The sequence below is a fragment of the Aulonocara sp. 'chitande type north' Nkhata Bay genome, linkage group LG19, assembly GCF_057382095.1.
Source record: "Aulonocara sp. 'chitande type north' Nkhata Bay isolate Kocher_YH1m ecotype deep benthic linkage group LG19, A_spYH_male_GT1.1, whole genome shotgun sequence".
NCBI lineage: Eukaryota > Metazoa > Chordata > Actinopteri > Cichliformes > Cichlidae > Aulonocara > Aulonocara sp. 'chitande type north' Nkhata Bay.
The window spans coordinates 16,521,230-16,546,459 of record NC_141362.1 but is presented as its reverse complement, the minus strand read 5'-3'; the positions used below and the strand labels follow the sequence as shown (position 1 = coordinate 16,546,459).

Here is a 25,230-nt window from a genome sequence, read left to right as displayed (position 1 = left end):
TTGGCAGAGTATGCTTGTTTTATTGATGTAAGTTAATGCAGTCTGAAAGCCAACGGAGTAGCTTTTTAAAAAAATCCTTGTTTAGCCAAGAAGTAAAACTTTTCAGGTCAAGAATCTCAAAAAGGCCAAGTTATAACAGCATGTATGATTGACTTGAATTTTTTCTGTCAGTTTTAGCAGAAGACGAGAAATGGCTTTTGGAACTCAACAGTTTTGCACTTATTTGTTATGAAGGATTCGTGTGCCAGTGAAAACCATGGAAAATTGTAGAATTAACCATTTTTCTCAAAACATTTTACTGGCCTGAGGAAGTTTTAGAGAAGTAATTAATCCCATGGAAACTTGCTTCAGAAATATCTGTATAATAGAGTGCGTGGTTCAATTAAAATTAACTGAGAGGGAGAAAAAAATCCATACTGATTAAATAATACCGATGTTTGGGGAGATTAATCGAGTCACTTGACGTTATGATGTTCTCTGTGTGGGGTAACCATCACATTTGTAGCTTGTACTTTTACAAACTTTAAATTTGCACAGCACCGGATAAATGCCAACTCTAATAATGTCTGGCCTCACTCGAACAAGTGTGAGCTATGACTTGAGAAACACCAAGACCCAGGAGATGCAAATTGAGGACAGTATAGTAGAGTTCATTTATTTCTCCAAACATTGTTGCCTCCCAGTCATTTATGTTAATCAGGACTACATAATGGGTTTGACACATTTTATTCAGTAAACATCTTACTGGTGTGTCAGCCTTACTTAAATATTTATTTTTTATTAAAATTACTAACTTATTATGGAATTTATTATAGCATATGTCACAGCATAGCATCGTAAATTGAGTTGTTATCTTTCATGTATGCACAAATGTTTCAGTCAGAGAAGGGTAATTGGTAAGCACCTGTATTGAGAGCTCTGGTTATGAAACTGTAACAGGGAGACACACTCCTCTCTTGGCTTGTGTTGTACCCACTACACAATCCAATAATTCCAACGTTTTCACTGTATTATTGATGTGCAGACTCACTTTGCTCGTGCCATTCTGCGAAATTTCGAACTGATTGGCATCCCAAAAGAAATGTCACCATCTCAGCTTTCTCATTTCGCCTCAGACTATTTCCCATCTCCCCCTCTGGACACATCAGGGCTCTTCCATTTTCTGCTTCTGTTTCTAGTGTCTGTCTGAGAGCCCACCTTCACCACAGCTCAGTCTTAATTTCCTCCAACACATCAAGTCCTGTGAGCCATTAGTCTGCACCTCTTGTGCTTCTCTCCTCTCAACCTTCCTGCCTTCACTGTCGCTCATCTCCTTGATCGCCAGCCTCCACCCTAGCCCTGTCCTTTTTCTCCTTGAAAATTTGGCTGGCAGTGTTCACTTCACTTTCTTCTTTCACCCTGCTGCTGGCCCTGTCCAGTCATTATGTGCCCCCCTCTTTTCTTATCTTCTTTGCCTCTCCTCCCCTGATATATTCTTTCCTGTCTCTCTCCAGGCCGTTTTCTCAATGGCAGCTACTGCTCTTTTGAAGAGGGCGAGTGTAGCTGGCAGTCAATAACAGGCCGCGGTCTCTCCTGGAAAAGACTCCAGTCACCAGTCAAGGCAACCAGACAGACCTGCCCATCATCAGGTAGCTCAGACACGGCTTTTATCACATCACGAACACAGCTCCGATCCAACTGTGAGATGACTCGTTTGCAGGCTCTTTTAAGTTTGAGCAGTGTGACCTCATTGAAACTGACTTCAAACGAGTTATCGGGGCTTTTTTTTTTTTCACTTGATCTTAATTTTGAATATTTGAGTCTTGAATTTGTGAGCGTGGAAGGAAAACACAGCCCATCTCGATATAGCTCAAGCATGTAGACTCTTGTGACTCCAGTTAATCATCAGTGCAGTGACTCAAGTGGGTCTCATGATGCAATTTTAAAGTCTTGCTTTGCTGTGGCTTGTTTTTGTTCTCAACTATTTGCAGATCTCTCAGTAGAGTGTGGGGGGAACTATAAATGGAGCACTGTAATTTTACACTGTGATCGTAACCTTTGGGGTGAGAGTTTAAAGCCTTTAGTTTAATCAGTTATAGTTCAGAATAGAGAAAATTCAGGGGAAACCCATCAAAACTGTCACTAGATTATTATTGTCACCTTTCTAAATTTTCACTAAGATATTGTAAGACAAAATATCAGTATTCCAATCTTCCTTTTGTTATAATATTAGCAATACATGTACTGTTATACCATGAGTATTGTGGTTGACGTTTCATGACAGTATTCTATCAAGTAATACTCTGTGATCCCCACCCTTAGAGCTTTAAAATGATCTCAAGTATAGCCAGTGCTCTGCCCTGCACTAACAAACAACGTGATCCAGAAAATGCCTAAAGTTTTATGAGCTTTTCCTTTGTTCCTCTTCTCCATTATTTTTTTTATTGAATTCACCCAGGTAGGTTTTGAGTAACCTCGCTGGCAGACAAATGGCAAATAAATAAATAAATAAATAAAAAAAGATTTTACATTTCTGACACTTATCTTTGTTATGGATGTGTGTGTGTGTGTTAAAGGTGCTACATTCACTGTGGAGGGAGGCCAGTCTAAAGGTCAGCGTGGCTCAGCATTACTGAGGAGTCCTCTCTTTCCTCCTCCTTTAAGAAACTCTCCGTGCACCGTGAGTTCCTCCACATACTGCTCACTCGGTCTGTCTTTCCAGTCTCACATTCAGAACAAACCAAGGGCAAATGTTACAAACTACCAACAACTGCTGTGATTCTTTAAAAAAATGTGGCTTTGTTTCTAGTTGATAATCATCCATATCTCAGCTGAAAGGACAGCTGCCCCTAGACTTTATCAGCAGGTAAAAGCCCGGGACTTGGTTGGAGTGTGTCCACCTGATTTGTTTTAAAAGCAGCTTGAAATAGTGCAAAGCTGAATTTTAACCCCAAAATAATTTTTTTTAAAAAGAGAACAAGAATGCTGTCATTGTTAGCTCTTTAACTCTCCATGATGCAATACTTACCTGATGATATACACTTTATCTTTAAGCATGATACACGGCAGATATGCTAATGTTTGCAGTTTAAGTTTTAGCAGGTCAGTACACTTGTTATGGATTTGTTAGGCAGCTAATTCCAGCTAATACATATTACACAATGTAAGGCTCTTTTTACTTTGAAAATGTAAGATGAGTTCAATCAATCAATCAATCTTTATTTATAAAGCACTTTTCATACAAAAATGTAGCACAAAGTGCTTTACATGGTTAAAAGCAACCCACCCCACCCCATCCCGCCCTCCAATTCACTCCCCACACTCTCATTAACATAAGCGGTCATGGATACATACACACAACTTAAATAGCATTTTTATGTTTTTGAATCAGCATATAACCTTGACTTACTTTATGTCTTGAATATGATCCCAGTAACATCTTTAGAAACCAAGCAGTAACCAGCCACGACAGCTGGTTAGCACTGAGCCATCTGTATTTCCTGTGAGACCCTGAGAGACAGTGAGGCTGACCTCGTCAGTCACAGGTTCACACATATCGCAAGTGATGCATTATTAAGATCGTGATATGCACAGAGCAGGTCTCCAGGTAAAAAAAAAAAACTTCTGTACTTGACATCTTGATTGATGCTGCTGCATCTTTGATTAGTCAGATATTAATATTTCTCAGCACAGCGACCTTTGACCTTTTGTGCACATGGAGGAAGTTAAGTTGGATATGCTGAGCTGATTAAAAGGTCAGAAAGGTCGTAAAACAAGAGAACAAGTTAGCGCAACTTTAGAAGAAAAACACAGAGGAAAAACTCGATGGAGGAGAAAAAAAGACGGGAAGGAAAACAAGAAAAACAAAACAACAAAAGTGATGTTGCTGCTTCTTAAGGTGCACATCAGAGGTGTCTTAGGTTTGTGGAGAGCAATGCAGGCCGTGATGCGCCGCTGCTCACAGCTTCTTGGCGCGCAGCCAAAGATTAGCAATGATTCCAGATTAACGCTCTAAATCTGTCTCTCTACACTGAACCGGTGCTGTTCAGCCTGGCCTGTCCGCTCTTGGACAACTTTGTTGAGGATATTAGCTTTGGGTATTAGCTATAGGCCGCTTTCACTTTCATGTTATTCCCAGTGTGCACGGTGCGGCGCCTGTAATCTTGATGTTTAAATGTTCACCATGTGGTCTCTCAGTTGATAAGAACCAAAACCTGCCATCCACTGGCACAATCCAAGCATTCATCCTAAAAGTGTTGAATTTAGTCATCAGGCTTAAGCCAGCATCTGTTCCACTTAAATGGTGAAACAAGAATTATGTTCTTGGCTTCAAGAAACGCTGGAGAGGGACGTGGTCACATCCTGAGACTTGCTTTTGCTGTTCAATTCTCGTGACAGCCTGTGTGTTGTTTAATTTTCAGCAGGTTTAGACCCAGCATATCCCTCCTGGAAAAGACAATGTTCGGCTGATATGTGATGAAGCATGCAGGCTGCAAAATAACTCAAATTATAATCCTGATTGAATTCTATTAATCTTAGAATAATTAGAAGTGAACAGATGGCTGTTACTGATTAATCTCAGTGCAATTTTAAATGCATTCCCCCTTGACTGATAACACATTTGGCTGGTTTCCTTCAATTCTAAAATGCTCAAAGGACGTTAAAGTTGCTGGTGTATTTATAGTTATATTTATACTAACACTCGCTATATGTCTCAGAAATCATCAGTGCAGCTCTGTTTTAACCTGTAGTTTCAAATCCCATCCTACTTTCACAGGTGCGATTCTGGCTGTGCTTCGCGAACTTCCAGAAGGGGGCGCTGTCTCTGTGGATCGTGGAGAACAGCACAGGCCCCGACAAGCCGCGCCAACTCTGGCATTCAGCCACTCAATCCAAATCTGAAAGAGGCTGGAAACTCGTCGCACTTCCCCTTTACGGGCTGGCAGACTGGTATGACAAGTGCTTGCCTGTTTCACCGCATGTCAGGCAGCTGTGATTATATCGAGGCAACGTGTTTGGACTGTCTGAAGGCATCAAACTGACAGTTCCACTTTGAAGTGTTTAAGAGCAGTCATCGTCAGTCATCCGACTCTGATCCCAACAAACCTCTGACATGCTCCCGCAAATACTAAAGCGCTCCCGCTGCAAAAGAAGTCTTAAGAAACATGATAGAGAAGTTCTTCCTTATAAATGCAGATTTTCAGCATTTTCATTCCATTTTCTGGGAACATTTCCTCTCAGTTTCATAAAACTAATGAATCCCATAGGGACCCCAGTCTTATACAATGGACCTGCCATGTGTACGCTTGTACAAAATATCCACTCTTTATTCCACTTGTCTGTGATGAAAAAAAGATAAATCAATACACAAGGCTCTCTCCACTCGCTATGCCTTCCAATTAGCTACGGCCCTGATTTCCCCTCACTGAAGAGAGAAATAAATAAAAAATAGAAAAAAGTAAGAAAAAAATCACACACACAAGAAACTCCAGATACGGTATTTCATCTCTGTTTGCCTGACTGGGGGTTTCTTTGCCATTCAAGCTTGGATAATCCTGCTCCCATGTGAGTGATTAATTTTTGATTCCTGGGTTATGTAGTCAGCTGTGCTTGTGCTCTTAATTAGAATGTCATGTCCGTAACCACGAGGTGAACCTGCCAGACTTTGCACATTGACCTTTGTAGAGCTTAAATAGAATCAGAAACACAGCTTAAAGTGCAGGCAGAAGTCAGGGTATAGCAGAAAGTAAAGAACATGCAGAACATGTGGGCTGGCATGGTGTAATGTACTGAACAAAACCCCAAATAAATCACAGTGACACAAACCTCAGCTGACTGAACGGGACCAAGCGGTGACTGTTTCTTGATTTATAGAACTCTTACCTATTACAGGTTATGCAACTGCCATTGCTGCACCAATCAGCAAATGCACTTATTCACTATATTCCAGCAGAGTTAGATCACAGGAATGATATTGCTCTGCTCAGAGCCAGGATATGGTTAGTTTGACTTGGCATGAAGACTCAGGAAGGAAACAGTAGATCTGGGGTCAAAATCCACCATCAAACCTTCTTTAATACTCGCAGATAAACATGTTATGAAATGGCTCTTAGTTCCCTGTCAATATTTTCTCGATTTGATATTTAACTTATAAACCAGGGGTATCAAACATAAGGCCAGAGATCCAGAATTGGCCTGATGCAGACTCCAATCTTGCCCACTGGAAGATGTGATTTAGGGCACCAATTTTGGACTTCTAAGTGTATTTTTAAAAGTTTAATTGCTTTTTCTACTGAAAAAGACTTCTCCCATTGCCATTCAAACTACACCAAAGTAATTAGGTAACATAGCAATTAAATTGCAGATAAGTTCTAGTTTTTTACTGTACTATAGAAGTTTATATTTTAAAGGGATCTTTCTGCGAGAGAACAAAAACGTTCTGTTTTATAATTAAAGGATATTCTGCAAAACACACATTGATCTCTTATTATTTAAGTCCAGAGAGTTTTGCTGACAGATTTCTTTCATTTAGTAAACGAGCATTCCTTTATCATGTTGAAAAACTGAGAAATGCTGTTGAAATTGCCCTTCTTTTTCTTGTGTGTATATAAACTTCTTTACACCAACAGAAGGGGAGTTTTACTGGTCTGGCCAATATAAGATCAAAGTGGGCTTTACATATGGATGGGTTTTCTGTGGGTTCTGTGGGTTTTCTCCAGGGACTCAAGCTTATTCACAACAGTCCAATATGAATCTTAGGTTCATAAGTGATCATAAATTGGCCACCTTGACCCTAAATTTGATAAGAGGTTGAGAGGATGGGTGTTAGTTAGCACTATTCTGAGTTATCTGTTACAAAAATAAATGAATAGATAACTGATAATTCTAAAATGTAGCCATACAGTCTGTGCATGTGCCACAAAACCCTGTATGAGTGAGCACTCCGGGTGCCAGTAAAAAGGAAAACCTCCCATTTAACAGCAAGAAACCTTCAGCAGAACCACACTCAGGGAGGGACAGCCATCTCCTGTGACTGGCTGGAGATGAGAGAAAAGAGAGATGACAGAGAGAAACAAGACAACGGGCAAATTAAAGGAGAGACAGAGTTAAAATGCAATAACTGGTAATGATTAATGCAGAAGTGTGTGTATAAACACAGGGAGTGAAAAGAGATGAGCAAAGAAGAATCACTCAGTGCATCATGGGAAGCTCAGCAACGCCTAGGCCTGTTGTATCACAACTAAGGGGTGACTCAAGGTCACCTGATCCAGGCGTAATTATAAATTTTAAGTTTTAATCCTAACTTTAAAGTAGAGTCAGTGTCTGTCTTCAAAATCTAAACTGGGAGCTGGTTTTGTAGTAGAGGGCCTACGGACTGAAGACTCAGCGTCCCATTCTACTTTTGAAAACTCTTGGAAGTATAAGTAACTCTTCGGTCTGAAAGCGAAGTGATCTGTTGGGATAATAAGAGGGTATGAGGTTCAAGCTTTCTCAGTTTAGCTCATACATTAGCGCTCCATCATTTCATCAAAATATGGTAGATTCTGACTCCAATAAACAACAGTTTCCGAGTCAGTGGGTGACATCATGGTGGTTACATACAGGCTTTGATCCAACTTCTTCTCTTTACCATACAGATGTGAGATCAGTTTTTTCTCCTAACATCTGGAAAAATAAAAGCCTTGAAAAAGTGTCACTTTGAAGGTTTGCGATTAAAGCGCTTCTCTTATATATGTTTAACTATAACCATGTCAATGAGTTTAATCTTTGTAAAAGTCAAACTGCCCTTTTTTTTCGTCTGTTAAATAGCAAACCTTGTGACACACAATGCACACTCTCAAAGGCCAATTCTCAGTGGGAGTTTTCTTAAAACACAATAAATTATCTCTCTCATTGTTTCAGACAGAAGCTGTCTCACTATTCACAGGTTGTGAGATGTTAAAAATCCTCTGCCTCTCCACAGGTTCTTTCTCTATTTCAGCACTGAAAATGGACCTGGACCCGGTTCTGCCATTTCTGTGGACAACGTCTCTTTCAGCATGGACTGCTTCTTGGCATGTGAGTGTTTTTAAAAAGCATTACTCCTTCCTTTTTTCGTAATTACGTATCAGGCTGTGGCTGGATTATAGAAATTGTTTGACTGATTGCTTGATTGATTGGCCATGACATGTACAAAGAGGAAACACTGGGGAGGATAAAAAGTTAAAAAAGAATTTCTACTTCAGCGAAACTTAAGTAAACAGTTGAAGTTACCCAAGGCAATTCAATTAATAATCAATACAGGTCAGCCTCATGTTCATGTTTCACAGACAGGAGATTTAAGTGAGCATCAATTTAAACCTTTGGAAGAATTCATCAAGGATTTACTTTTTCATTATTTATTCATTCCTACCCATAATATGGCACGCTATATGCTTGCATAAGACTTTTCGTGAGACCTATTTTGGACTTCTCAGTAAAGATTCCTGCTCTGTTGCTCTCTCCGTTAAATGTACTGCTGCTTTCCCTTTAGACAGACTGACAGATCTCTATGGAAATTATATGTAATAGTAAATTCCTTAAATCACTTTCTTTGAGAACCTCGTACGTGTCTTGAAATGTCAGAACTGGTGCTTGCTGATTCATGAGGGCTTATGTTCCAATGTCACACTGCTCGCTTATAAAGGTCAAGCTTTCCGTCACCTTTCCAGATATTTTTGTGTCATAATTGAGATGGTTTATCAGTATAAAAACACGAGTGAGATGACAACCATGTAAAAATGAGAATGAAAGGTTAGGAGTTCAGTGCCTCCTTCCATCTGTGCCTATCAGAAGGAACCAGTTTGAACTGTGACTTGAATAGTAATGTGTGAGAGCATCCTTTGCCTGAATATAGCTCTGACGATGTGAACTTTATTTAAATATAACAGTGCCTTCACCCTGGGCAAAAAAACAACAACAAAAATGACAAGGGCATGAGTGGTACCCACAGGCAGACAGTTGTTTGTTTTCCCTGAGTTTAATTTGATATCTCGTGATAGTTGGTGGATTATAACACTGGCCAATTTAAAGCTTTTTGTGGCATCACACATGATTGCTATAGCCACTGAAAAGTCAAAAACTAGGTGTGGGGAAAAAAACCATTTAGTTCAGGACCACTGAAGTCAACAAGAGATTGATGTTAGCATCTGCAGTAATTTATATTTGGCAGCATGGCTCGCCTCTGGGATCTTCCGTGCACGGCTGGAAAGCTGGGGGCAACACTGAAGTGCGCAGGCATCAGGGACAACAGATATGCCACTGATCTAGTGAAACTGCCTAAAAGGAGGAATTGTAGTGGAGGTGGGTTGCATAGCGGCTTGCAGGGTAGAGCAGGCTAAAGAAACTTAAACAGCCTTCTCTTTATACCCCGTTAATAGAACTGTATCAGACGATCAGGTTTTGAGAACAGCTGATGATCTGGGATCACACCTGAACTAATAATGTTCTTGATTCAACAATAATAAAATAACAAAATGAAACAAGCAAACCCACTCTGTAAACTAAACTGAATTGGAAACAAAAATGAAATTAACGAGTAATGCAAAAGTGTTATGACTTTGATACAATTACAACAACGCAATGAAAGATAAAATGTTGAAAATTATTCAGTTATTGCGTGAGCTACCGAAGCATGTTATTTAAGGAGCACTTTTCATCCAAATGTAAAAGAAAAAATAAATGTGAATGGCACACAGACTCTGTGCTGTATCACCGTTAGATGATTAATTTTTTTCATCAAATTGAGATATAATCTCAACACTACTGCCGTTACTCTGAAATGTATTCAGATAGCGTAGCTTTATCTGGTGTATATAATTGAGAAATTGTTGTTGATCCAGGCTGGAGCTTTTGTCACCTTCACCCTGTGCCGTACAGGCTTTCTGGATCACGGACTCTTTATTTAAAGAGATTACGTTTTCCAGCAGATATTTGCACAACAATTTGCGTGTTATGTCCTCCAGAGCAGAGGCACTGGTGTGGCAGTGCTGAAGGATCACTCATTCCTGTTGCACTCACTTCTCAGATGGCAAGTTCTTAATCTGGACCCAGTATCTATTACCTACTGCTATACTTGACACAGTCACTTTTTATCGCCTATCAATCAGGCTGGTTGATGGGAGATGCTGAAGCTCAGCAAAAGATGTGATTTCCAGGAGTGATCCCAGTGACTGATTAGCATGATGGATTCCTGAACGGGAAGGCTTAGCCTTGTAATGTGTTTCGGTGAGAAAACATAGTGCGAACACATTATGCAGAGGATCAGCCACCCGTGGCCTCTTTCCTACATTTCTACAGGCTTTTGTGTGATGTATAGTTTGGCAAGCATGTGCGCTTGATGATGCATCCATTGCCCTTCAGGTGTTGGACCAGACTGTCATTTTTATCATTTTATCCTCAGCAGAATCAATAAATTAGTTTATTGGGTTAGACAGCGCAGGAAGTTCATCCTTTTCTCTCTGGCATGTGCCATAATTTCTTTTCCCACGCACTCAGATGCATTAACAGGAGGAAGCAGCTGCTTCTATAGAGATCCCCAAACATTAGAGTGTGCCTCCTCAGTACCCGGTCCTTGACTTCACTGAATAGTCATAATAGCACTTCTCCAAACGTTTACCTCTGCAAAAGATGAAGTTAAATTGTTGTTCTGAAAGCTGAATCACCAGTTTTGTACTGATGTCTTTATTGGCTGTAGCTGTCATGTAACTTGGGTATCAAGGGACTACAGAAATTTGTTCATTTTAGCAATTATCACTTGCACATGTCTGTGTTAATAAACATGACACAGCATGTACCAGCAAGTGCTAACGTTCTACAGTCTCCCGATGCATTCAGAGCGACGGCATGTGGTGCCAGTTGAAATCCTTTTTCATTCCCTAGACATCAAATATGCCATATTTGATCAGTGGTGTAGATCTCACTTCCAACTTTTACATATGGAGGCTTACTTGAAGTCGTGTTGTGACAGTACCCCAAATCCTGATCTTTTCCTTAATCTACTGACCCTAAACCTTACCAGAAAGTGAGAGTGAAAGTAAGAAGCAAATAAGGAAGCAGTGGAATAATAAAAAAAAATAAAGCTCTGCTACAGGACATGAACTTCAATCTTTTGGCAGATAGCTTGTGACTCACTCCACCTTCCAAACACGGATTACCGGTGCTTGTCGTATCTCTGTGGCAGCAGAAAATCATAACAGAAGGGCACTATTTGACACGTTCAGATGAGAATGTGTTGTTTATTCATTCCATGTGTGGCCAGGTCCGGGTTTATCAGCAGCTTTATTCTCTTATTTTTGCAGCAGCGGATCAATCAACATTCACAGCAAAGGTTTAGATATGGCATGCACAAGTAAACAGAGAAATAAATGGAAAAAAATTTGTATTTTTGGGCAGCATTTGAGACAACGTGTACGAGATTTAGTCTCCATATCGTCAGAAACTGACTGTCAACATGATCAGTCTGTGTGGATACTTCTGAGAGCTATCACAATCTGGAGATATTTTGAGCTTGTGCTTGGGAGGTAACAAGGTGAACCCCCCCACCCTCTCTCTGTGGCTGGCCTCTGGTGAGCTTCAGGTAGCTTACGGCACCCTGCTAATGAACAGTGACAGCCACGCTGGCTGTTGCCTTGCCCTGTGGTTCATGCTGCTCCGTGGTGGACCTGCTGAGTCTTTCTCTTGCTCCAGCGGCATACCAATGCTGTGTGCAGCAGCTCCGTGTGTTCCTTAGTTCTGCAGCGGCATGTTACCATGCTGAGAATAACAATGCTGTGAGCTTTATTAGCAACTTTGTTGAAAATATAAGAAGTTCCTGAGCTCGTGTGCCGCAACACTTCTAAGAATCTTTCACTGGTGTGTAGGTTTTCTTTTTCTTACCCTCACAATCAAACACATTGCAGTGACTTGCTTGCTGTGATCCATCAAATCTGCACATAAACTCTATCCGTATCAAAGCTCCCAAGCAGCGAAGAGTTGGACAGTCATATTAATTTGAGGATTACAGGGCTAGGGAATGAGCTATTGATTTTTATGCTGGCTGATTTTAAGAAAGCAGTGTTGAGGGTTTTTAAGCTTTGAAGACAAAAATTACAAGATTCTTTTACCGCGAGGCATTTTCAGTCAAGACCAAAGCTATCTGATTCAGTACAGAGCTTTGGTGTATATTTAAAGCCCAACTTTTAATAATACATATTACCCAGAGGAAGTCAAGTGGAGCTCAAGTGTACAGAACATTTAGGTCAAGATGTTTGCTCTGAGTTAAAGCGAGCAGGTTTTTTTCCTGACCAGATGCAACTCTGGCACATAGTAGCTTTCTAAACCTTTCAGCTGTTGAGGGAGTCCCCTGCCATATTGTCATAAATGGTGAGCCTTCAGCCTGAAGTGACAGGGGAGCCAGAGAGGAGAAGAGGGAATGTTGTTGTGGTAAAATGATTACAGAGATAAAGATGAAAAGTGTTGTTTTTGTCCCCCGACACTGACATAATGACAACGAAGAGAGCAGGCCTGATTTGTTTTCACCATGGAGGCGAACGACACGATGTGGGGAGCTTATTGGCTCGTCACAATTAGTGAAGTTGTAGTTGGATTTGAGCTTCTTATTCACGTCTTTTCCAGCATCTTGAAAACAGCACTGACTCATTGGTGGGTTTCCAGTGTTATATGGAGCTGCAGGCTTTTACTCCAGTACTACTCGTGGCTCAGAAAAGCAAAGATGGAGAGAGAAATTCTCATGAACCTCTAAATCATCCTTTGCTGCTGTTTGCCATTCAGGGCAGCCCTATAGAGACTATCAGGCAGCTACAGTACAAACAAACTGTGTGCCATTCTGCTGGTGAGCAAGACAGGCCAGTCTGCAGCTACAAACCTTCTCTTTTCTCTCGCTGTATGAAATGCAAATAGACCCTGTAACCATGTAATCATCCTCTCTGTTCGATATGCAAACCAAAAATAGAACTTCATATGCAGGTCATATGCACAGAAGAGCATCATTTATGATTTATTGTTTGCATGCTTCAAGTATCTACACTGAGCACATTGAAAGTGTTAAAATAAACCTGCCAGTGTTTGGCTGTGTAGCTCAAACTGCAACAGTTTCTTTTGTTTTAAAGCCGAGTGGGAAGCCTGACGTCTCTGTGTGGCATGTGTGCACCTTTGCTGTAAAGTGACATATCCGAAGCAGGGCTAGCACAACAGCAGGCTGTCGAGATCTGAACCCGCCCCCTTATTTGTTGTCGTACAGTTGCGTGACAGCAGCATTATCGGAGCAACAGATCTCAGCAAAGCTTATCTGACATTTTTGGAAAATAATCTCAGTTGTACAAGAGTCCTGTGCATTCACATCAAACCACAGGGGTCATGTAGTAACAAACCTCTGAGGGTTTTATTCTGCACAACGGTATATCAAAGAAATGAGATGCTGGGCAGAACTCTCCAACAGAAGCATGGCCTCTCCTTGGAAAAGGAACTCAAGCCACAAATGTACGAGCTGAAACGTAGCTGGCTTTTGAAATAAAGTGAAACCTTTGCTCGTGCCAGTGCATGCTCTGCAGTCTCTTCTGTAATGACTATTTGAATTTTAGATTTCACTGCATTGTCCTGCAGGATGTTGTTGGACATTATTTGTTTGAATCATTCCAGGAATTTCTCATTACGTAAATGAATTGCGTTACGTTCGGTTGACAGCATTACATCGATTGTTCTTGGTGCCTACACAGATTTCTTTAACACCAGTCTTTTGTACCACTGATTGCAGTGAATGGACCTAATCAGAAAACATGGATTCAGTCAAACAACAATAGGAGCTCCACCTCTATTGAAAACCCGAGAATGGGGACGGGGGTACATGCTTTTTTTAAGGTTAACATCCAATCATTTTAGTAGTTAAAATTCTACCTTACTTTAACATCTTTGGGAGAAAAAACAGTCCCTGCTCTCTGTCTCGAGCCCTTATCTGTGGGAGTTTTGCCTTCAAGACTTAATTCTGGGTTTGAATTTGAGGCAGAAGAGATCAAGGTACCAACAGGTTTATGATCTCAGTCCTGGGAATGCAGTGAGGCCAGAGGCTTGATGGATTGCTACAAAATACCCAGACTGAATGTGCTTACCCATCTACAGTAGGACAGAGGCAGGCAGAGATGGAGTGGGGCTCGCTTGTTATGCATTCGTCTCCTCCTGTATGGCCAATGGTGGTACAAATGAAAGAATGACCCCTGCTGGTGGGTCTGCATTTCTGTGCCAGCAAGAGGTTTGCAGTTACTGTGCCTTTTTTTTCTTTTCTTTTCTTTTTTACTTTTCTTCAGTATAAGAGCAACAGGATTTTTATTTATTTTTTGTTGCTGCAGATGAAGTGTGACAACACAGAGCCTTCTCAATAAATCCATTGTGTTCTATTTCAGCCAATGGCGAGTTTCCACCGGTGGTAACCACACCCGGGCTGCCGTTTAGACCAACTATCAGGACTCCGCCCCCTTCCATTAGGAGCCCACCGATGATCTTCCCCACCACAGATTACTGTAAGTGCAAGTTTGATTGCTACCATTCAGCTGAAAGTGAGCGATGGTCAGGTCAGATGCAGTTTCACTGTACAGGAGAGCTGTCTCCATCTCCTTCTGTCTCTTTTTCTTCACTTCTCTTCTTTTTCCTCCTACATCAAACTCACACAGACCCCTGCTTCTCGCATTTAATACTGATTCCCTCTTACCCCACACGTGCTAAGCCTCAGCCTGGCACAAGGCATGGACTGCAACAAAGTAAGTGTGCCCCCTACTGGTGTGTCCCACATCCACATTTGAGCGAGTGCTGCAGAGCTCTCCTTTGGCATTAAATGGAGCAGGACGGGCAGTTTTGAAGTGTAAAATCCGCCAATTTGTCTCCTGAGAATGTCAATGGAGTCGGTTACACAGGCTTGACATTTTCCACCTCACACTCTCTCACTTCTGTGCTTCAAAAGGTTAAAGACAAGCAAGAGATTCAATTTCTATATTTAAAGTCATAACTTGGAGTTACTTTCATATCATACCTGTTCTGAAACACATTTCTTCAGCTAGAAGCTTTGAAGTACTTTGAGACACGCTGAAGTAGTTGAGGTTTTTCTGCTGAAAGTTATCAGGCAGTTTGACTTTGGAGAAACACAGGATGGAAAATTGTTTGTGAAGAACATGTTCCCTCTATTTGAATGGGTACCTTTTGTATTCTGAAATTATTTCTACCAAGCGTGAATACAAAACACTTCATATGAATTTTAAATACATGTGAGGTGTTTTTCCAGTCCAAACACGATTGGTATGAGCTGCATTCTCTCACTCTAGGACTGTAATTGGATTCATCTATATCTTGTTTTCTCTCCCATGAGGCATAAAAGGCTGTTATAGCATTCATATGCAGTTAAAGCCAGCAAATCAATTTTGTAGTGTATATAGACTCATCTTGTATTTGAAACCGGTTAGACAACTCACACTAAAACACTGTGGGCAGACATTTGCTTGGATAATAAGTGTGACATACTTTTTTGACCCTCTTTTTATTCATGTAAATACATTTAAATTAGATGTCTTTAAGTTTGTGGAAGAATGTTTCAGATTTAAAAGTGGAGCACTGTATTTAGAAAACTTTCCACTAGCCTTAATCACGATGATAATTTCTTTATATAGATTCTCAAGAAAAGCAGTTTAGAAGCAAATAACGCAGAGGTGAAAAAAAGAGTAACCTTTGTAACATTGCCTGATGAGTGCTAATGACTAAATAGAGTGCACCTGTGTGTAATCTAATGTCAGTACAAATACAGCTGCTCTGTGACGGCCTCAGAGGTTGTCTAAGAGAATATTGGGAGCAACAACACCATGAAGTCCAAAGAACACACCAGACTGGTCAGGCATAAAGTTATTGAGAAATTTAAAGCAGGCTTAGGCTACAAAAAAGATTTCCCAGGCCTTGAACATCCCACGGAGCACTGTTCAAGCGATCATTCAGAAATGGAAGGAGTATGGCACAACTGTAAACCTACCAAGACAAGGCCGTCCACCTAAACTCACAGGCCGAACAAGGAGAGCGCTGATCAGAAATGCAGCCAAGAGGCCCATGGTGACTCTGGACGAGCTGCAGAGATCTACAGCTCAGGTGGGGAGAATCTGTCCATAGGACAACTATTAGTTGTGCACTGCACAAAGTTGGCCTTTATGGAAGAGTGGCAAGAAGAAAGCCATTGTTAACAGAAAACCATAATAGAATAGAATGCCTTTATTGTCACTATACAGTTGTACAATGAGATACAGAGTCCTTATACAGAGATAAGAAGTTCCGTTTGCAGTTTGCCACAAGCCATGTGGGGGACACAGCAAACATGTGGAAGAAGGTGCTCTGGTCAGATGAGACCAAAATGGAACTTTTGCCAAAATGCAAAACGCTATGTGTGGTGGAAAACTAACACTGCACATCACTCTGAACACACCATCCCAAATGTCAAATATGATGGTGGCAGCATCATGCTCTGGGGGTGCTTCTCTTCAGCAGGGACAGGGAAGATGGTCAGAGTTGATGGGAAGATGGATGGAGCCAAATACAGGGCAATCTTGGAAGAAAACCTCTTGGAGTCTGCAAAAGACTTGAGACTGGGGCAGAGGTTCCCCTTCTAGCAGGACAACGACCCTAAGTATAAAGCCAGCGCAACAATGGAATGGTTTAAAACAAAACGTATCCATGTGTTAGAATGGCCCAGTCAAAGTCCAGATCTAAATCCAATCAGTCAAAGTCCAGATCTAAATCCAATCGAGAATCCGTAGCAAGATTTGAAAACTGCTGTTCACAAACGCTGTCCATCTAATCTGACTGAGCTGGAGCTGTTTTGCAAAGAAGAATGGGCAAGGATTTCAGTCTGTAGATGTGCAAAGCTGGTAGAGACAGACCCTAAAAGACTGGCAGCTGGAATTGCAGCAAAAGGTGGTTCTACAAAGTATTGACTCAGGGGGCTGAATAATTACGCACACCCCACTTTACAGTTATTTATTTGTAAAAAAATGTTTGGAGTCATGTATGATTTTCGTTCCACTTCTCACATGTACACCACTTTGTTAACAAGCTAACAAGCTTGAAAGTTAATATTTAGTGCGGCCAGCTTTATTCTTCAGTACAGCCTGAGCTCTTAGGCTCTTAGCTTTTCTTCTTATTTCTTTAAATGGTCTTCATGGATGACTGAGTAGTTTTACAATTGGCTGTAGGCACTCAATTACTTGTTGTACATATTAATGGTGATTACAACCAAAATTTTACATTTGGATTCATCACTCCAGAACACCCTTTGCCACTGATTTTCAGCCCAGTTCTTAGCCACATTTCCACTCAGACCAATTCTGATGAGGCTTCAGTGAGCAGTGGATGGATCAAGTGAAGGGCCAGATGCATTACTGTGGTCCCATGTCAGGTCTTGCTAGGTTTTATTAATCTGTTTCATAAGAACACGACTTTCAGATTCTGTTCATCTGCTGTTTGTCATGTTTTTAGCTAATAGCTCTTTAGTTATCACCTTGTTGGTACAAACATATGTTTTTTAGGCATTTTTTCACAGAGGAAAAAAATGATGTTTGGAGAGGCTTCTGGTAACAAAGTGCCTAAAAATACACAAGCCTCTTTTTATGCTTGAATGATTCACAGGTCAACATGGCCTAACCCTCCACCTCAAAGAAAAAACGTTTCTGTGAAAACATTCAGGTACAAGCAATGGACTGAAAAACCTTGAAAAACCTTCAGAAAGTTTCAAGAACTACTGCTCAAGGCCACTTTAAAAAACTGTCTCCCTAGAAGGAGAATATGTGGCTCAAGACTTTTACACAGCACTGCAAAAGCAAAAACATTTAATTTGTCATAACTGTCAAAACCGTATATGAGCAAGCATGAGCACTTGTTATACTTGTGGATTGGTTTTATACAACTTTTTTCTTAGTTGTAGTTTGGGGGGAAAAGCTGTTACATTCTAACCACACTGCAACACTTTCTAAGCTTGTAAAAGGAAAATAATTAATCTTATCCGTTTTATGGGTTTTCTGTGCTAAGACAGAAAACGCAGTAGTTGGCCGGCATTGTTCTGTTTTCATATCTTTTTTTACACTTAATTTGACCATACTGTAGGTCTAATTAAAAACATACCACGGGGAAAGCTTTTTTATTAAGTTTCAGACCATTGCATTGTGCTATATATTAAAAAAAGAGCTTCTGTAATTCGGTGACATCACTCACTGATTAGCTGATCAGACGGCTGCTTATTTTACAAAGAGCATTCGATCTACTGAATAGCAGCTGGTCAATGCAACTACTTTGCTCTCAGCCCAGAACCGCTGATGCTCACCAACCCAGAAGTGCAAATGCTGTAAATATTTTTACATATAAAGTTTCGCTGGTGATCAGATGCAAGAACACTTAGCCCAAAGTGACCCAGTGTTGAGTAAAAATTGGTGTGTAGAGGATCTAATGAGCTCATTTGTGCACTTTTCATGCAGCTTATCTGATCTGTGATGTGAGTCTCTCTTCAGTCGTGAACACAGAGCAGGCTGTTTATCTCTGAAGGGTCAAACAGGGACGGTTGCATACATAAGTGCTGACCAGCTAACATTATTTGTTAATGTTTGCAGACTGGAGGGCATGGGTTGGTCAGCAAACAAGAGCAACTCAGTCTATCAAGTTGATCTTTAATGCTAAGCAAGAAAAATGGCATTTCAGTGCAGCGTTATACAAATGAGAGTGTTTGTTACATGGATTTTGTTGCACAGGCAGCAACAAAAAGGCCATTTTAATGTGCTTACACAGGTAATACTCGGCATGGTTACAATAAAAATGGCAGCAGAAGTAAATCTCCTCAGAGAAAGATGGGACTTTGAGATCACACTGCTCTCGCCCTTGTGATTATCATAGATATTAACTCAGGGGAAAGAAGCTGAACTTTGGTTATATGTCGGTCATTCCAAAGACAGCCTTGAGCGCTTAGCATTCGTGGGGCGTCTCTCTTCACCCCTTCTGGAGCTGATGCTTTGACGTCTCCAGGGCAGGACGGCAAGCCTGATGAGGGTTTTAGCTCAGCAGACCTGTCACTCCAACACGGCTCTCCTCTTCCTCCGACACGCTCAATGATTAACCCCACCGAACATCAACGTCTCTTGTCTCCTCTCACTCTCTCCTTCATTTCTCCCTTCACTCTCCCGCCATATCTGCTCCCAGGACATTTTGTCCCCGTTTATTTTCAGATTTGCTTCCCATTTTTGCCACGGAAAAGCCGTTATTGAGTCTCTGTTAGTTCACATTATTGCCTTCTCACCCAGCCGCCCTGACTCTCTGTCAGAGCTCACTCTTATCTCTGTGTGTTGTCCCACTTCTTCCTTCTGATCCCTCTCCCCCCTTCACCCTGACTTCACCTTCACTCTTTTCTGTCTTCTTGTTCTTTCCCCTGGTCCCTGTTGATTCCTCTCTATTCTGGCAACAGACACTTTTATTTCCCACCACCATTGTGCTGTATGCCACCCGCAACTCACTGCTGACTCATCAGCTGCTTTTGGGGGATGAGGGTTGAGTAAGTCAACTTATATTAGTTTTCTTCACTTTCTTCCTCTGATTACCTCGTCCGATGGGAAAGAAGTACATCGCTAACTTCAAAATGAGCTCCAGGCCTATTTTGTGACCATGTGCTCTATGAGAGTGTGTGTGTGGGTGTTTGGCTTGATAAAGATTGGTTTCTTTAGATGATAAAACAACTTTACAATATGCACTGCTGCAATACATGTGTACAAGCATTAGCTTCTTTGAACACAGTACCTTTCAAGAGCTAGGTGTCCGACTTTCATTCACACATCAGCAGACAACAAGAACAAGTTGTGTAGTAGATTTAAAAAAAAAAAAAACTGGCGTTAAATCAAAGACAGACGGGATGCTGATTGAGGCAACCCGATTGGTTCTTGAGAGTAACTGACAGCAGCTGTTGGTCCCTGAATGATTCATGCAGAAAGGAGTTTTGGCCCGTTTGTGCTCACTAATTAGCTGCACAGAGGAGAAGAAGGAGTCTTCATTGGTTACTTGTTCATCAGCACCAGCCTGCAGCAATCACTTAACTAGTTGCTAATATTTTGGCAGGGTGGGGTTAGTTACTAAGACAGATCTGAGACTGATAAGGATGAAGGTGCTCAAGAACTTCTACTCCTGCACCATCGAGAGCGTCCTGACGGCAAACACCTCCACCTGGTTCGGGAACAGCACCAAGCAGGACAGACGAGATCTGCAAAGGGTGGTGCGCTCAGCCGAACGCATCATTCAATCAGAGCTCCCTGACCTGCTGTCCATCTACACCAAGCGGTGCAAGTCCAAAGCTAGGAAGATTATGATGGACCTCTCCCATCCCAACAATGGACTCACTGTTGAGGTCTGGGAAGCGCTTCCGCTCCCTTAAGGCCAAAACAGAGAGAATGAGGAGGAGCTTCTTCCCCCAGGCTGTTCGGAGCCTGAACCAGGTGTAGGACTGGACTCTCCCACACACATCACTATAAGACTGGACTCTCACACACATCACCACACGCACCACCACACATTTCCTGTATTCCTATAATCCTATAATTCCTATAATTTATAATCTTTATAATCTCTTCTGCTATTTGCACATTCTTTACTGTAAATTCCTAAGTTAATTTGTAAATTTTGTAGTAAACTGTAAATTGTAAATATTGTGAAACTTTTCTTCTGTCATTTAATGGTCGGGCATTGTACAGCTACAAGCATTTCACCCCCATGTCAGTGTGTGTGTGTGTGTGTGTGTGTGTGTGTGTGTGTGTGTGTGTGTGTGACAAATACAATTTGAATTTGAATTTGGCTGCAAAACAGGCTCTTGTAATTAACTGGACTCATTTACTTCATAAGCTCTGTGCTTAGCATTCAGATCTTGTTCATAGCTTGCCAGCCTTGATCCATCTTTCTAATTGTTGGCCCAGAGAGGACAACTGTCACTGGATAAGGACGATACATGCTAAGAGAGGAGAGTCTTTGTACTTGCGTTTTGCTTACAGTGTGTCTATGATGATTCCTGTAGCTTCAAAAGTTGTTGGCCTGGATATTTCTGGAGGTACTGGAGAAAATGCCATTTAATAGCATGATAAAGCTTTCTTTTGAATAGAAAACTGAAATAAGGTCTGTTCTGTTCCAAAAATGGCCTATTAGGCTCACAATCAGACCCAATTGTTGTTGTTTTTTAATTTATTTTTTCCATTCAGGGCTGGATTAATTTGGCTCAACAAGTCTTGCAAAAAAAATTAAATAGTTTATTCACAATTTATTGTAGCTGTCGCGGCAATGAAGTGGAAATGAAGCTAAACCAACATTGACTTTAGAGGACTGATAACAAAACTGGAGTTATTTTTCGTTGTGAACCCCAAAGAAAAACAAAAATATCAGCTCTGAGATAGCAGAGTTAATTTTTTTCCCCCTGGAATAAGCAGATCCTTGTTTTCAGGCCGATGCTCAGACCTGACACAGAACTGCACAAAAACAATAGGCGGCAGCATTTTAGAATGTGATCCAGGAAGCCCGGCTTGAGTAAAGGATGCATGAAGATCGAGTGAACACCAGACAGGCTGGTGGTCAGCACTGTTGTCTTAAAGCTTATTGGTCCTGGGTTTGAGCCACTGGGCCCTCACTATGTTGAGTTTGTACTTAATCACCATGATTGGTCGGGGGACAAAAACAGAAAGTGCTTTCTCCCGAAATCAAAGCCATGTTAGGTTCATTCTTCTGTCACTGCACCGCTGTTCCGCTCAGTGGGTGGGTAATGCAGGAAAAGTGTTTCCTTCTCGACAAACGCCACCATAAACAGCTGAAATATGCTTTTCTGTTGGCGAACGTGGACTTTTCAACTTTGTCCGTTGATGTTATGTTACTTTGCAGCAAAAGCTTAACCTGTATTCAACTTTTCTGACACGCAGTCCTCTTTGTGCGTTGCCATCCACTCTGCGTTGACCTCCTGGGTCCATTCAAATAAATGAAAGGGCTGCTTTTTTTCGTTTTTCTCACAGCATACCTGCGAGTCTGAATGAAGCCAGAATAAGGTCAGTCGGTCTGAACAAGGCCTTTCTCCATTTGGACAAAAAGCAGATCTGAACCCTAATAAGCCAATTATGGCTGAAGTTAAAGTTAAAAATACTAGAATTAGAGCATTTATACCTTTGAAAGCATGCTCACAGAAAGTCTCCCAGTGATGGTGAGAGTTTCCTGGAGCTGGAATCTTTTGTGTGTGTACTGAAACACCCTGTGAAATATCCCAGGACCACCTAAGGTTGTTTGTGTTGTTTTGAAAAATGTTCAGAGGGGATAAAAACTGTTGGAATTACTGTCAGTGGTGCAACCCAATCAGAGACGTATTTCTCAACGCTGGGTCTCTCTGTTTCTCTCTCCCCCTCTGATGCGACTTGTCTGGAACAATTTCTCGCTGATGAAAGTGTGCAGCTTTGCCCCTTTCTTTGATGGAGGCCACTGTTTGTTATGATGATGGCATAGCACGAGTGGCAAAGTTCACAGAAAACGAGATTCATGTAATAGTCAGGCAGAGCCAGACTCTCCCTAGGGGGGGTGTGTGTGTGTGTGTGTGTGTGTGTGTGTGTCTTGTAAGTCAAAGGGGCTGAAGAGTTTGCACAACCACTTACTAGAGAAGGCTATCATCTTGTTTTGTTTGTTCAGTGAATGGCTCATTAGGCCAGTTGTGCAGTGCGTTTGGGTGTATAATCCATGTGCACATGTGGTCGTCTGAATTCATGTTGATGGACCAACAAGATCAATCAGTTGGGTTGAAGTGTGAAACCAGCTGCACCCAAGGGAGACAGGAGAGAGAATACAAACAAGAGAGGAATCTGCGTTCAGTACCAGCAGTGCTCATGTGAAAAGCTCGTTTTCTATAACAAGGATCTTAAATCTGAAGGGCTTCCCCCAAATCAGCAACTGAACCAAAATGTAAATGCATGAACATAAACAAAGGAATACATAAAGTGAAATTCCCAGCATTCCTTTCACTGATCTCTCTCGTCTCTATGCAGCTTTTCAAGAAGTTTGCCCGCGTTTGCTGCTGGTTCGTGCTCACAGAGTTGGAATTTGACTCCCTTTAAATTTGCCGTGTCTCTTCCCTCGCCTGGCTCATTAGCTGGTAACCTTCGACCGCTGTAACACAGCATGAACTGGGACATGCTGCATGAACTGGGACGTGCCTCTCACACACTCATGTCACAGACTTCCCACAACAAGGGGATGTGAAGGGAGAGACATGGCTGTTAACAAGAGGATCACTCCAGCGCACATTCCAGCGTCTCTCGTCAGTTAACCGCCAGTGCAGCGCATAAACCAATTCTGCATCAAAAGCCTTGGTTGAGTTAGTGTTCTTCAAATGAGGCTTTGGAAATTTGACTGTAAGTGGGCAATGAGCCAACAGCTTATTTCTCCAAATGAGAAAAAAATAACAAATCAGCCCATCTAACTTTCACCCTTTTTTTTTTCTTTGAGCATGTCCTTCCAAAACATCTCAAAGTGACCTGTTAAGTATATTAAGATTTACATCTAAAGATAGGGTTTGGGGCTGTTCTGCTCCAGTGATGGATTTATTCCCAGTAGTCTTAACTATTTTCCAACAGTGTTGAAAATACTGGCCTGATGGGTCAATTTACTTCGTACTGGAGTCAGACAAACCTGCAGTCACACTGCAAGTGTTTTTTACAGTAGGAGTGCATTTGCTAAGACTGGGCTAAACTCCAAATCGCTCTCTTACCAAAGTGATGTTTTAAAGTGTTTTTGAAAGCGTTGGCCTCCTTGAAATAGTCTCTGCTGGCAACACTTTGCTAAACTCGAAAGAGATGTTTGTGGTGAGACAGAGCAGAGCTTGGACGTTGGCCTTGGACCGAACCACTCATGAGAACCAGGCTGACTAATGTGATGCTCACCATGCAGTCTAGGCAAGGTTTCATTAGTAAAAATAGCCACCGTTTGAAGTGGCAGGGGCAAAAAGAGGTCATCTGGATTAATGTTTTAAAGACGAAGTCAAATTATCATGTCTGGAAGAACTCTGTTTCTTACTGTAACACTTTATAATAACTGATCAGAAATCGGTGTGTACTCACACATTGCTTGTTCACAGACAAACAGGTACACAGTCGCTCATAACAACAGCTTCCTGCAGTTTCTGCTCAGTCAGAGAGACTGGAGTTTAGAGAGAGATGCTGGTAAATATTGGAATGTCAATTCTAGGGCTTCATCTGCAATAGGTAGTACACAGCAGGGAACTTGAACAGCAGAAGGTGTTACAGTGAGAGTATCGTGGCTTTAAGTCACACTTCTGAAACTTGTCTTGTCTTCTCTTTCCTGTTTATCCTCTTGATATTTAATAAATTTGCTACTGTTATCTGATTTTACACCGTTCATAGACAAGTATAAGCAGCATTCCAGTTAGGCTTGGGTGGTATTCATGTTTTCATACCTTCCTTCCTTCTAGGTTTTTGGTATATGACACTATCTGTGTTTTAGTTTTATTTAAAGAGCTGACCTTGTGGCAGTAGAAGTTATTATCTGCTGCTGTGAGAGATTAAATGACTTAACCATTACTGTCACTATCTGGCATCAGAGTTAGTAGTTTGTTTTATGTATTGTAAATGTATTAATGTCCAACTATAGACTATTTATTAAAAATGGATATAGCCCTCCACCATGGCCCTCTGGATTTGAAAGGTGAATGTTTTTGACTTCACCTACTGGTGGTGGCCAGAGGGCCCGGTGGCGCCAGTGTCCGTCCGGCAGGGCAGGGCGCCCCAGGGCAGCTGTGGCTACAATGTAGCTTGCCATCACCAGTGTGTGAATGTGTGTGTGAATGGGTGGATGACTGAATGTAGTGTGAAGCGCTTTGGGGTCCTTTGGGACTAGAAAAGCGCTATACAAATGCAGGCCATTTACCATTCACCGTCTTTTTAAATTTTGATATTCAAGCTTGTCAAAGCTTAGGTGCAAATTGTAGTCTTAGTTTCAGATTCTTGGCTTACAGAAGTGGTCTTTTGCTGCTATAGCCCATTTGCTTCACACCAGAATGCTCTTCCTCATGCTTTGTTATTAACTAGTGGTCATTTGAGTTACTGTTGCCTTCCTAGTTTAAAACAGTTTGGCCGTTCTCTTCTTACCCCTGACATCTGCAAGGCATTTGCGCCCAGACATCTGCTCCTCTTTTTCAGACCATTCTCTATAAAC

At 41.4% G+C, this 25,230-nt stretch overlaps 1 protein-coding gene across 2 annotated transcripts in view; it reads left to right on the top strand.

Annotated features, from left to right (window-relative positions):
- Positions 1–25,230, top strand: part of alk (ALK receptor tyrosine kinase) — a 426,012-nt gene that overhangs the window by 361,170 nt on the left and 39,612 nt on the right. For both annotated transcript variants that reach the window (XM_086273707.1, XM_086273706.1), the window contains exons 7-11: positions 1,494–1,628; positions 2,556–2,659; positions 4,757–4,929; positions 7,943–8,037; positions 14,394–14,510. In XM_086273707.1, the coding sequence (XP_086129833.1) occupies positions 1,494–1,628; positions 2,556–2,659; positions 4,757–4,929; positions 7,943–8,037; positions 14,394–14,510 (624 nt within the window). The remainder of the gene's footprint in view (positions 1–1,493; positions 1,629–2,555; positions 2,660–4,756; positions 4,930–7,942; positions 8,038–14,393; positions 14,511–25,230) is intronic.